Genomic DNA, 12,651 nt, shown 5'->3' with positions numbered 1-12,651 from the left:
TTTTTTTAAGCTCAAAGCTTGCACTGGCTCTGGCCTATCTCTCTGGTGAACTTATGCCTGTTGTAGGTTTCTTCCGATCAAGGCAAGAAGCAGATAATTTGCCTCCCTCTCATCCCACCCACTCCTCACCCCCACTCCCCCCACCCCCATGTCTTAGCCTGGTTATTAAAAAGCAGCCACAGAAGAAGATGCTCTAATTACATTTCTCATGGAAGAATATTCCCCATGGAAAATACCGCCGTGTGTTCTCATGAGCAGATGGTACCTGGAGCAGAGTCTCTCAAATAGTTCTTAAAACCTGGGTGTTCTGAAAAGGAAAATGCATTTTCTGACATACCTAAATCCCAAACTGGCAAGGTTTATACAGCTATGCAAGAATATTTAGAGATTCTTATATCTTGTTAGCAGGCAAGATGTGACACTGTGTAGAAAAGTAAATAAATCAGATTTAGAGCCTCTGAATCTGTTCACGCTATATACAGCTTTTGCTTAACCATTTTTTTTTTTTTTTTTTGGTCTGCGCTCAGTCATTGCTGACCCTGCAGTGACTGCTTGGACGAGTCCTTGCAGTTTTCAAGGCAATTGTTTTTCGGAAGTGGTTTGCCAGAGCCTCCTTCCTAGAGCAGAGCCCAGCTGGCGAGCGCAGGAGGCGGGTTTCCGTTGCTTCGCGCCCTTTTCGGGCGCGCGCAGTTTTTCACGCTTACTGGCAACTGCTCCCAACTCCTTTTTGCAAGGCACCGCCAGCATTTTTCCTCCCACCGGAGTGAGAGTACCCATTTATCTACTCACATGAGTTTTTGACCTGTTGGGTTGACAGGAACTGGGGAGGAAACAGGAGCTCACCCTGTTTAACGTGAAGGCTGGACTCGAACCGCTGAAGCGTCGACCATTTCTGGCCGGCAACTTTCAGCATCATTAAGCCGCTGCGCCACCGCGTCCCCCTTGCTTAACCATAGTTTATTCAATTAACCCAATTTTCTAAGTTCACATGATACACTGAACATTAAAGCTAATCACATGGATTAGGTTTGTATAACATGCTAAAACATGATTGGCTAGCTTGCAGTTCATCCAAACACTTGTTAAACTTAATGAAACCCACATAATGACCTTTTAAATTAATCACAGTGCTGAAAAGAACTTAGGTAATTCATTAAACCTCCTACCAGTTCAGGAAATCTTTTGCTCCGGCATCCATTGTAAGTACTTATTCAGCCTCTTTTCAAAAACCCACAATGGAGAAAAACATGATACAACGTTCAGAGATAATCTAGTCTACCATCTACAACTGTTTCCATCTACAGTTCTTTCTAAGGTGTAGTTAAAATTCCCTTTTAATTCGCACTAATGGATTCCAGTCTTATGTTCTGGAATACTAGAAAATACATTTTATCTATTATCTATGTGAAAGCCTTTGGAATGATTACACAACAGGGGCATTTGCAGGAGGATGGTTAAAAAGTCAGGATGGCTCTGACATATGTATAAAGGATGTGGGTTCTATCATATGGCTAAAGTCACCATTTTGACTTTTTTGATCCACCTGGATACCCCTGTTACACAATTAAAAAGTTTCTCTAAACCTACTGGGGTTTATTTTTGAATAGATCTGTATAAGATAACACTGACAGATCATCACTCTAAACACATTATGTAAGAGTAAGTTCAGCTGAACTCAATGGAAACTTCAAACAGACTGCTAGCACTAGTAGTAGATAAATCCCATTAGTGAACACAGTGACTGTGTTTACCCAACATACTTACTCAGTTAACCAATTTTCTGGGTTTCTGCAGCACGTTGAACCACAAGCTAACTTCATGAGCTCTGTTCACAAATTGCACTAGGCTAAAGTGTGAGAACGCTTACAGTAGCGTGTTCAGTCAAAAAAACAAAGAAAGCCATTCAGTAGATATCACAACCTGTAAATGCTGGGAAGGAATGCATCTTTCCAGCAGGTGTACTTCGATTAGCTCTTGCTAAATTGCCCTATGATGGACAAATCTTCCCTCCTTTTTATGTAGAGACCCTATCCATTTTATATTTCTTTATCCAACCACAAATAAAGGTAGACTTTATTTCATGCCCCAGAAAAGTTTTGTTTTTTAATTTAACTAAGCTCATCTGAAAGTTTGGCTTCTATGCTTTGCAGATATGGGTGTGAGATCAGTGTTTTAATGTTTCACCACAGTTGGTCTTAAACACAGTGCAGTTTGGAAAACTACATATCCCCACTGTGAGAGCACTGGGTTACACAAATATTGTAAATTCCCTAGTGCCTTTAATCTCTAAGGCAGGGTTCCTCAACCTTGGCAACTTTAAGACGGGTGGACTTCAACTCCCAGAATTCCCCAGCCAGCCTTGCTGGAATTCTTCTTGCTGGGGAATTCTGAGAGTTGAAGTCCACCCGTCTTAAAGTTGCCAAGGTTGAGGAACCCTGCTCTAAGGGGTCTTTGCTGTCCAAGGAGAGAGGGACCCCCAGGTAGAGCCAAAGAATAGGCTATTGTAGAGGTAATGGAAGATACCTTTCTGCCACCTTGTGGCAAATGCACATAATTAAAAGGTGCAATTCAAAAAGCAGCTTTGTTCCTTCAATGCCCAGAAGAAAATCTTATGTTTTTAATTTACATTCAGTAAAATATTTTGTGTTGATGATGCTCTACAACAGGACATTTTCTCTAACACTTACTTAGATTGCAACAAGCATAAATTGTATCATGTTTAGTAGTTTCATGTGTAATGGGGCTGCCTTTGAAGGCTCCCAGAAGCTTCAACCGGTCAATGCAGTGACACAAGTGGTAATGGGCATGCCTCCCTATGCCCATGTAACACTTCTGCTACACAAGCTGCACTGGTTGCCATTTGCTTCCAGGTGTGATTCAAGGTGCTGGTTGCCACTTACAAAGCCCTACAGGGCATAAAGCCTGATTACTTAAGGGACCAGCTGTCTCCCATAGCATCTGCTTGACCAATTTGATCCTGCAAGGTTGGCACACTCTGGTTCCTTCAATTAAATAATGCTATCTATCAGGACCCCAGAAGTTGTGTCTTCTCTGTCGCAGCACCTGCCCTCTGTAATGAGGTTCCCCCCAAGATTCGGATGGCCTCCTCTCTGCTGTTGTTTAGAAGAGCCATGAAGATCTGGCTCTTCACCCGGGCCTTTGATGAGGGAGAGTGAGACCCCTCACTTCATTCCATCTGGTCTGTCACACTTGCCATCTTTTACCTTTAACTGATTTTATTGTATTTTTTTTTGTTTGTGAGCTGCCCAGAATCATTGGGAGTCAGGCAGCATACAAGTTTAATAAATAACATAAATAAATGTTGAGGGTTTTTTCCACTGATCTCTGATTATCAGCCCAAATGTTTTACCAATGAAACCTAGTATGGCATAATGGTTAGAGTACTGGGTCTGGTTAACAGAAAGTAAATGTAAGTAGGCAGATGGGTTGGGATTACAAATCCTGGAATTCCCAACCAGCAGAGGAATATCCTAGGTTTGGGAAGGCTGGCATATCCTCAGTGTCTGCAGTTTTAATTCAGTCTCTCTCATTTCGTACATGTGACATCCACATCCATGACTAGGATTCCCAATAATTATTGTGGTTATTTCTTCAGAACTAAGATTAAACAAAATTTTGCATGCCACTTTCTCTATCCTGTTTTTTTTTAACATATTATTTCAATAACAAATCTGGATTGAAACTTTCAATAGAAAGCAGTAGCCAGCCTGCAGTAATATATGTATATATTATGGGTGTTTTGAAACACCAATTTACACCTTGAGTCGTTATACTTTGGTGGCACGCATTTCAGTCGTACCCTCAATAGTGTCAAAACTGTTTGGCCTCTGTAACTGCCTTTTCCCTTTGAAAGGCAGAATATTAAAAACTTAGAATAAAATCCTACGTATATTTGGCAGAGTGAGTGATCTCCCACTGGACTTTTAGACAGAATTTTAATCATGCTAATTTATTTTTTACTTCTAACTTATTAAAGTAGTATTTACCTGTATTTTCTAAACTATCCTGAAAATATTATTAAATCAAGGTAGAAAATACTTATAATTAATAGGGCTGCATCCTGTACACAGTCCCTTGAAAATACGTCTTACTGGAAGGCATTCTCCCATGTTTTTTGTTCTACATTATTTATAGTTTTTAACTGGTTTTAATTGTATTTTAACATTTTGTTTTTTTAATTGTTTTGATTCTTTGGGTTTTGTTATTTTAATCACGTGCACCACCCAGAGTTACTTATGTGAGATGGGCGGCTTTATAAATTTAATAAATACATTTATTTAGAGAGATTTGATGAAACATACCAAAGACTGCTGAGAGGAGGACCAGACCCCACAGCTTCACCCAGCCATCGCGGAGAGAATACAAAACCTGTCTTAATATGGTTTATTGAGCGTAAGGGTCTGCATATAAGGCCAAGCCACGATGAATGGGTTCACCCATCACATGAAGTCACCAATACCCATTAGGACTGATCACGACTCGCAGCGGCGGGTGTAGCTTTGGAAGACCGCCTTACGGACTTGAAATTTAGGTCGGCCCCGCCCGTACCCGGGTGTTGCCCCCAAATGCGACCGAAGAGCACCCCAACCGCTCCGTAGCGACCAGCGCTCTGCTCGGCTCGGCTCTGCTCCTCTCTGCCCAGCCATCGCTTCGCCACTGGCGAAGGGCCCCTTTTCCTCGCCGTAGCTCGCTCCGGTCATGTGACGAGAGCCACGTGGCTCGGGACGGCGTGATTAGCTGGGCCTCAGAATCGGCGCTCACGTGGATGAGCGGCTTCCTTCCCTGCCGTGACCGGGGCGCGCTGAGCTCGAAGTGTGGCGCGGGGGACGATGAGCGGCGGACGGCGGAAGGAGGAGCCGCCGTCGCACCCGCACTCGCAGCAGCACCTAGTGGCCAACGGTGGGGGCGGTGTGTCGCGGGCCTCGCTGTGGAGCAAAGCCTTGCGGAGCGACTCCGCTTGGGAGGACAAGGTGGGGCCTAGACCGGGTCGCAGCACACCGGGCCGGCCGGGTCTTTCGGGAGGGCGCGCCTTGTGCTCGCAGGCGACGGGCTGGTTTTGTGGGGGCCTTGAGGCGGGGACGTTCTCTGTGGGGGCTTGCAGCGGTGGGGAGACTGCTTCGTCAGTTGGCCCTCCTAAAGGTCACAACGCAGCCCTGCGTTGGCGCAGTTCGGGAGGCAGAAACGGGGCATGCTGGTTTGTGCCCTGAGTTACTGGGCGGGATGGAAGATGCGGACGTTGGATCCCACCAAGGCTGATGTTGCCTGCCCAGAAACCGTTAGGGTTGGTGTCAGCCCCTTTGCTGGCGTGAGGCGGGGGTCCCAGTTTCCCCTCAGGGAGCAGTTCGGTAACCTGCTGGTTCTCCTAGATTCCCAAGTGATCAGCAGGTGGAGAGATGAGGCGTGCCCTTATTATCTTGACACTGGATTGCAACAATGTGCCCTGCTTGAGACTCTGTTTGAAGATGATTAGGAAATTGCAGTTGGCCCAGAATGCATCAACCCACATGCTGGCAGGTGAGAGACATTTAAACTGGGCAAAACCTATATTCTGGGTGCTGCCTTGGCTGCCAGTCTGTTTCCAAGTACACTTCAGAGTGCTGGATTTTACCTATATGACCTCAAAGCCCCATCTTTGTTGCTCCCAGGACCTTCTTTTCCAAATAGAACCTTCCTATCTTGTCCAGTCAGCCTGGAGAGCAATACTTTGGGTTATCCCCTTTCTCCCTGGAATGTCAGAGAAAGCTTTTTGTGAGGCCTCCCCAACCTTTTGGAAGACACTGTCCGCACCCCTAGATGGGGGTCTAGATGGTCCCCAGACTTCTACAGTTCAGGAAATCATGAAGGCTTTGCTCTTTCTCCAGACTTTTATGGCTTGAGGCCCTTATTTTGTTAGGCTATCTCTAAATAGTTCAACTATATTTTAATTATGTTGTCTTCATTAATTGTTTTTAGGATGTTTATGAGAAGCAGTTTGGTGTAGTGGTTAAAGTGATTGGGGTAGAGACTCTGAGTTCTAGTCCTGCCTTAGGCATGAAATCAGATGGGTAACTTTGGGCCAGTCACTCTCAGCTCTAGAAAGAAGACAATGGCAAATATTTTTTTTTAACAATATAGGCAAGAAAACTGCATGGACTTATCCATGTAGTTACCAGGAGTCAAGACTGACTTGAAGGCATTAAAAAGGGAGGTATTTATAATATTTATGTAAGCTTCCTGGAGTTTGTAGAATTGAATGAGATATATTTTAGAAAAATAAATACAATTAAGTTAATTTTGCATGCTGTGGTTCATTTAACCAGGAGTTAGCTTCTCGTCCAAACGCAGTTTTGGTGTTCTTCAGTGTTAATTTAGTTGATTTAAGCAACTAAGATTTTTAAAGCGGGGTGGGGGGGGGAGTTTGAAGGACAGTCTAGATATTATTGAAGCTAAAATCTTAGATTACTCAAATTACAGCTTAGCATGATGAGTAATCCACAGTTGGCCAGGTTTACAAAACACAAAGGCAGGAGCATCGCTTCACAAATTACAGTGGCTGGAGTCATGCAATATACTAACTGGAAACCAAACAAAGTACATTTAATCTTATGATGATGTGTAAACCTTGCTATAGAGCTACGCATATATAGTGTAATGGGTAGAAGGAATAACCTTGAGGAACAGGAGGAAGAACTGCTACCAAGACAATGGTCATATAAAAAAAATCTGAGTCCAGGGCAGAACTGTAACCTGAGAAAATATCTGAGACAAGACCCATCCTAGTTCTCACGAAGATAAAGGGAGAGGGGGAGGAAGTGCATTCAAACTTGCAAGATTCTGTTACCATAACCTTATAATAAAAGTAGTATTGGCCTGTGTGAGTTTATTTCTAGTCTAGTCTACCTTGAAGGGCTGACATATAGTCATAAAATGTGGGAGGAGAATACAGATATTCAAATTAAGCTCCTAAAACTCTGTGATAGTTTCTTATAAGTTCTGCTTCACTATTGTGAAATAAAATATGCTGTCTTGGAATCTGTCTTTAAAACCAAGCAAACTGTCCTATGGTAGAAAGTACATCTTTTTCCCACCATTTCATGGCAAGTGGAAGTTCTTCATTCTCATCCATTCCTGTGAGTGATTGTGTGTGAGTAAGAGATACATTATCTTATATTTTTCTTTCCCAAACAGAAGAATTCAGGCTGCTTGATCAGCCCATTTGTAAATCAAGTGAAATTAGAATGCCATAGAGGTTAGTGTCCTGATTTTAACTTACAGAATCCAAGATTTAAATCCTGACTTGGCCATGAAGCTGAGCAGATACCTCAGTAACCCAATCCACCTCACAGAATTGTTGTGAGGTTGAAATAACTTATCTGAGCTCCTTGAAAGACTGGTGCTTAATAAATATGCCATAAAGGATGTAAATATACACCTTTTACTCTGAACCAAGGATTTGAGATATATTTCCAGCTAGGATTGAAATAACTGCAGGTGTTTAATTCCTGAGTCTCCTTTTAGTTTTTCAGACTGTATATCTGAGACCTTCTCTCAAAACATTTGTATAATTCTTTTCAATTATGAAGTTGAAATATCTTCAGAGCTTAGATTTGCTATTACAAGAGGAGATATTCCTCTACATGTGTTGAATGTGAATTATGGTTCCATATGAATTTGATATTGTTTCTTCTCTGCAGGATGAATTTTTAGATGTCATTTACTGGTTCCGGCAGATCATTGCTGTTATTTTGGGAGTGATCTGGGGAATTGTTCCACTGAAGGGATTTGTGGGTATAGCAATGTAAGTTTATTTCTTCTTGCATGTTTTTAAAGACTGAAACATTGATGAAGTTGAAACAGTTAAGATGAGGGATATGTACTTGAAGTACAGTACATGGATTTTGTATTATAAATGTATTTGAGCTTGCAAAGTTTTCTCAAAGCAGTTTGTGGGAAAGATACAGAGAGCTTCTTATGTTTAGTACAGAGGGAACATACATCAGAGCATCAAAAAGGGTTTTATGAAAAAAAATGGCTACATTGCATTAAATAAAGAAAATATAGGTTAAGAAAACACATCATTGATTTATCTGAAAATATAAAACATTTGTCTAGAAGCTTAAAATGTGTTATTTATTCCTGAAACCTAAATTTATGGCTCTGCTGGAAAATTATATAGTTGTCTAACAATATGAATTCATTTTCTAGCTCTGACAAGAGATGATAAAAGGGACATAATATCTTAATTACTGTTAGTAATTAAAGCACCATGAGGCATTCTTGCAATTGTATATGTTTTCCTTAAATGACACAGAGATTTTAAGTGGTTTGTTTGCCTGATAGGAGGAAAATGAAATACTTCCAGTTACTGCTTCTTAATCTATTTATAGACTCATTTATCTGCTTCTGGCTTAACTTTATTTACTGGGTTATGATAGGAAGAAGAAAGAATATCATCTTCCCTTCTTGAATGGAGGCATTCAAGCTGATTGGTCAGTCCAAGTTTTTAACAAAGTCAGAGTAGTGTAGGTTAGAGGGTGTCTTAGCAGAATTCAAAGTTCAAATTTGGGGGGGAGGGGTTGAAACTCACCTGAAATTAACACAGAACAGCAAGAAGATCATCAGAATCTTTGATTCCACATGCATACTAGAAATTCAGTTTTACTTTCTTTCTGGATTTAGTGCCACATATTGCTTTTAGAGCTTTAAAATAGGTTATATCTTCAGAATCTACTGTCCTGTTTTTCAAATTTTACATTGTTAAAGGTTTAATGCATGGTGCATTCAGGATTCTTGTTTGAGGCAGATTTGTGAAGGGACACAATCTGTACCTCTATATTTAATTTTATTTGTGAAAGACTGATAATAATAAATAGTATCTTAATTTGTAGTAGCACCACAGTGGGCAGTGGGGGGGGCATGCATTTGTGGCTTTATTGGGTTAAATAAATATAATTTTATTAGATTGAGCTAAAAAAATGGGAAGTAATAAGGAAAATATTTTTGTTTCTCCTTGAAATTCATTAAGTTGAATAAATTATTGGTTTTCCCTTGTTAGGTAGTTATTAGCCTAATACACTGTGTACTCAGAAGTAGCTCTGCCACAAGGAGGGGCAAAGATAATTATCTTGTCAGCATATTTGGAGTGGGAATATTTAAAAAAAAAAGAGGGCAGCTAACCCATGAATCACACTCAACAAGTTTCCCCACAAATGCTTCATTAAAATGAATAGGAGCTGCTGTTAATTTCAGTGAAGTTCAAACAAGAAAGCTCCTTGAACATACTTGATATCTTCACATTGTAAGTTGAATGATGATGTCCAACATCTCTCTTTTTTCCTCTCTTCCAGATTCTGTCTCATAAATGCTGGAGTCCTATATCTCTATTTTAGCAGTTTTCAGCAAATAGATGAAGAAGAGTATGGTGGAACATGGGAACTAACAAAGGAAGGCTTCATGACATCTTTTGCTTTGTTTTTGGTAATTTATGTTATTTGTTCATAGACTGCTGACGCTATGCACAGTGCAAAACAAGAGGTAGATCATCACACCAAGAAACCTTAAAATCTTGTAACTAGAGGGAAAACAAATTGAGATGAAATTAAGAAATGTAAGTGACATATGAGTAAAATGATGGATATTATTTCCCCTGCTAAGAATTTAAAAGGCAAATGAATAGGTTTTAGAAAATAGTTAGAATCCAACATCACATGAGCAAACTCCCAGTTGCAATATAGCATTTTTTCTTCCCTTCAGCCCAAAATTTCCTCCAGAAGTGTTCCTAATGTTCTAAGTTATATTTAGAGGATGGGAACTATAGAGAAAAGGGGAATCTGTTCTGCTGATGGCTGTGTGTTGTTGGTGAATTAATCCAAAGTACTTAATAATAAAACCTTTCATGTTTCTGCTAATTTATACTGAAAAGTATATGTGTCTGTGCATGTATGAATGTAGCGAAAGCTTTCTTAGCTGCCCCCTATTCTGGTAAGCAGTGTAATATCTGCCCATGAACAACCAAACTTTTGACCAAGTCTTTCTGATAGTTTTATGTGCAAGGTATTTATTTATTTTATTTATTTATAGGTCACATTTATATAGCTGCCCATCTTGCACAAAGCGACTCTGGCAACATACAACAATTAAATAAAATAACAAGTGGATAGAAACAAGCATTATAAAAAGATAAAAAGTTATTAAAATAAAAACATTATCACACATTTTTAAAAATTTAGATTTTAAAATATATAAACCACAAAGAAAGAGCAGATATATATGCCAAGGTATACCATTTAATAGGGAATGTTATAAGCATCACCGTTAATCTGCAGTCTAAAGTAATACAGAGAAAGAAAAGTTTTGGCAGTGATTCTGTTTAGGGCATAAATTGACCTAAATAGTTGTGGTAAGAAGATAGCACCTACATTCTTTCTCAAACATGTACAGTTAGTTTATAATATCTCAGAGCTTCTGGATGGATAACAAAGGTTTTGATTGCAGACGTTTATTCTTTATACATAAAGTATCCAGTTTCTAGCATTGTATCATTGGTTTATTCAAGCTCTCATACATAAATTTAAGAAAAATAATGGGAGTTCTCAAAAGGGGTGCAACAATATTTTGATTTTGAAATATTTTAAGCCCATTCCACTCTCATAATTGTTCCAATCTTAGCAAAGTGTTCTGACTCCCAGATGAATCATTCCAAGTGCTAAAAGGTCAGAATGGTCCCTTTTGAAGTGATAGTATTCAAAAAGGTTTAGAAAAGCATATTAGCATTTCTGATAGGACAGGAATGAGATGTTTCAGAGTTAGAACATTTTGACCTTGAGACAGTTTTACATTTGTCTTATCCGCTAGCACTAAAAAGTAGCGAAGCTTTCTGACGTTAGTCCTAAAGTTTCTTTCTGGTCCTTTATTGTAGTAGTGTTAATAGTGCAATCTTATCCAGAAAGAGGAAAGCAAAATACATTCATGCTTACGATTTGGTAAAGTTTAGATCCTTTTCTGATTTGTTCTTATCTGTGCTTCATTTCAGGTTGTCTGGATAATCTTCTACACTGCCATCCATTATGATTGACAAACTCAGCCAAATCGATTGTCTTAATTGAGGAACACTTTAAGAAACACCTTTGGCCTGTGGGGAGTAGCCAGTTTTTATACCCCTGGTCCAAGGAGATGCAACATGTCTTATGGATTCTAAGAAGAAAAGTTTGATCAGTCTTACTTTAAAAAGTTGTTGCTTTTCCAGAACTTAAAAAAAGCCATTACAATGTTTTGCAGACAGCACAAGACTTTTCAATCTTTCAGCCCTCTTGGTGACTTTATCCAATATGGCGATGACAAATCTCTATATCCAAAAAGGGTGATTCTGTTAATTAATTTGCGCCGATTATCTTGTTCTCTTTGAGACTGATTCGGATTGTGACTTGTCTTCCATTCGTAAGACATACTAAAATGGTAGCCATCATGAAGCATATGGCAGGAGCAGAATTCTGCTGAATGTATTGTAGAGCATAGATTTTGATGGTTCTCTTAGCTTCTTTTAAGAAAATTAAAGCTCTGATCTGATTGTATTAAGTACTAATGTCTTTAAATGGTTCATCCAGGGTTTTAAAATTTTGATTGCTTAACAATGTAATAAGCATAATCTTCAGATGGTTTCCTAATATTTTGGGATTTTAACTCTTTATTGAGAAGTGCGAGGCTTTCCTAGCTTGATTAGGGAACTTTCCAAAACAGTTGCAGTGATTTAGGAACATCTTAATATATTGGTTAGCTAACCAATTCAGTTTCTAGAACCTACCTCAGAGTCCAGTGATCTAAATGCACAAAATAAGATGCTTCAGAATTCAATTACTTTGGGATTGTTATAGGTTTTTGAAGCTGAAACGTAATACAGAATAACTAAGGCAGCTAATGTCTTGTACATAAAACTAATTTTCAGATAGGAGTAGATTGAACTTCAGTGTTGATCTTTATGATTATTAAAAGTATCAGAATGAAAAAAAATGCTACTAATTGTACACTAATTAGGCTACTTATGAGTTTTAATTATACTGTCTCAATCATTTTTAAGATATAAACTGTCTATATGAGTATTTAATTATTTCAAGGAGAGGCTATTTCCTATCTTAAGTTAATGTAAATAGACAGAAAATGGAGTTGTTCATTAAGACTGCCTTACAGTAAGAATCTGTTTTGAGTCCTAATATGCTGTGGATAAATTTCCAATTCTTTGTACTCCTCTTGAACTCTAACTTTGCATACTTGATTTCATAAGTAGCTTTCCATGCATTCTCTTTCAGCATTGTCAGGTGTGTCTTCCTTTTTCTGTTCCATTCAGCTCTGTTCAGTTTTAACATCAGGGAAGAATTCAGCCACAGAAGATGAAAGGCAAAACTACTAAAGGTTGGAGAGCCTTAGCAGAGGTTTCTCTTGCAGTTCTTCATTGCCAATTTCTTAAGTGTTGTCTCCTTCAATTTGGGGAGATACTTAGACATTTTGGTATTTGCTAACCTTAAGCTGCATTTCTCAATCAGCAGCGGGGGGGGGGGGTTCCCCCCCAAAGCTTAAAGCTTGAGTCATCCACCAAATAAGTAAATCATTTTATACATGGAAGATCACTAATAAAGATCACTTTAAGAAGCTGGTGTA

At 39.3% G+C, this 12,651-nt stretch overlaps 1 protein-coding gene across 1 annotated transcript; it reads left to right on the top strand.

The window, feature by feature from the left end:
• Positions 1 to 4,735: 4,735 nt before the first annotated feature.
• On the top strand, positions 4,736 to 12,642 carry RAB5IF (RAB5 interacting factor). The gene is made up of 4 exons (XM_007430615.4): positions 4,736 to 4,991; positions 7,695 to 7,798; positions 9,348 to 9,477; positions 11,033 to 12,642. Exons 1-4 carry the CDS (start codon positions 4,851 to 4,853, stop codon positions 11,072 to 11,074), a joined length of 417 nt encoding a protein of 138 aa, XP_007430677.1. The 5' UTR covers positions 4,736 to 4,850; the 3' UTR covers positions 11,075 to 12,642.
• The last annotated feature ends 9 nt before the right edge of the window (positions 12,643 to 12,651 follow it).

Source organism: Python bivittatus, unplaced genomic scaffold (genome assembly GCF_059951505.1).
Source record: "Python bivittatus isolate LINGU-HERP-01145 unplaced genomic scaffold, Pbiv_v1 ctg000700_np1212, whole genome shotgun sequence".
In the NCBI taxonomy this organism is placed as follows: Eukaryota; Metazoa; Chordata; class Lepidosauria; order Squamata; family Pythonidae; genus Python; species Python bivittatus.
The sequence above is the reverse complement of the archived record's forward strand: the minus strand, read 5'-3'. Positions and strand labels throughout refer to the sequence as shown.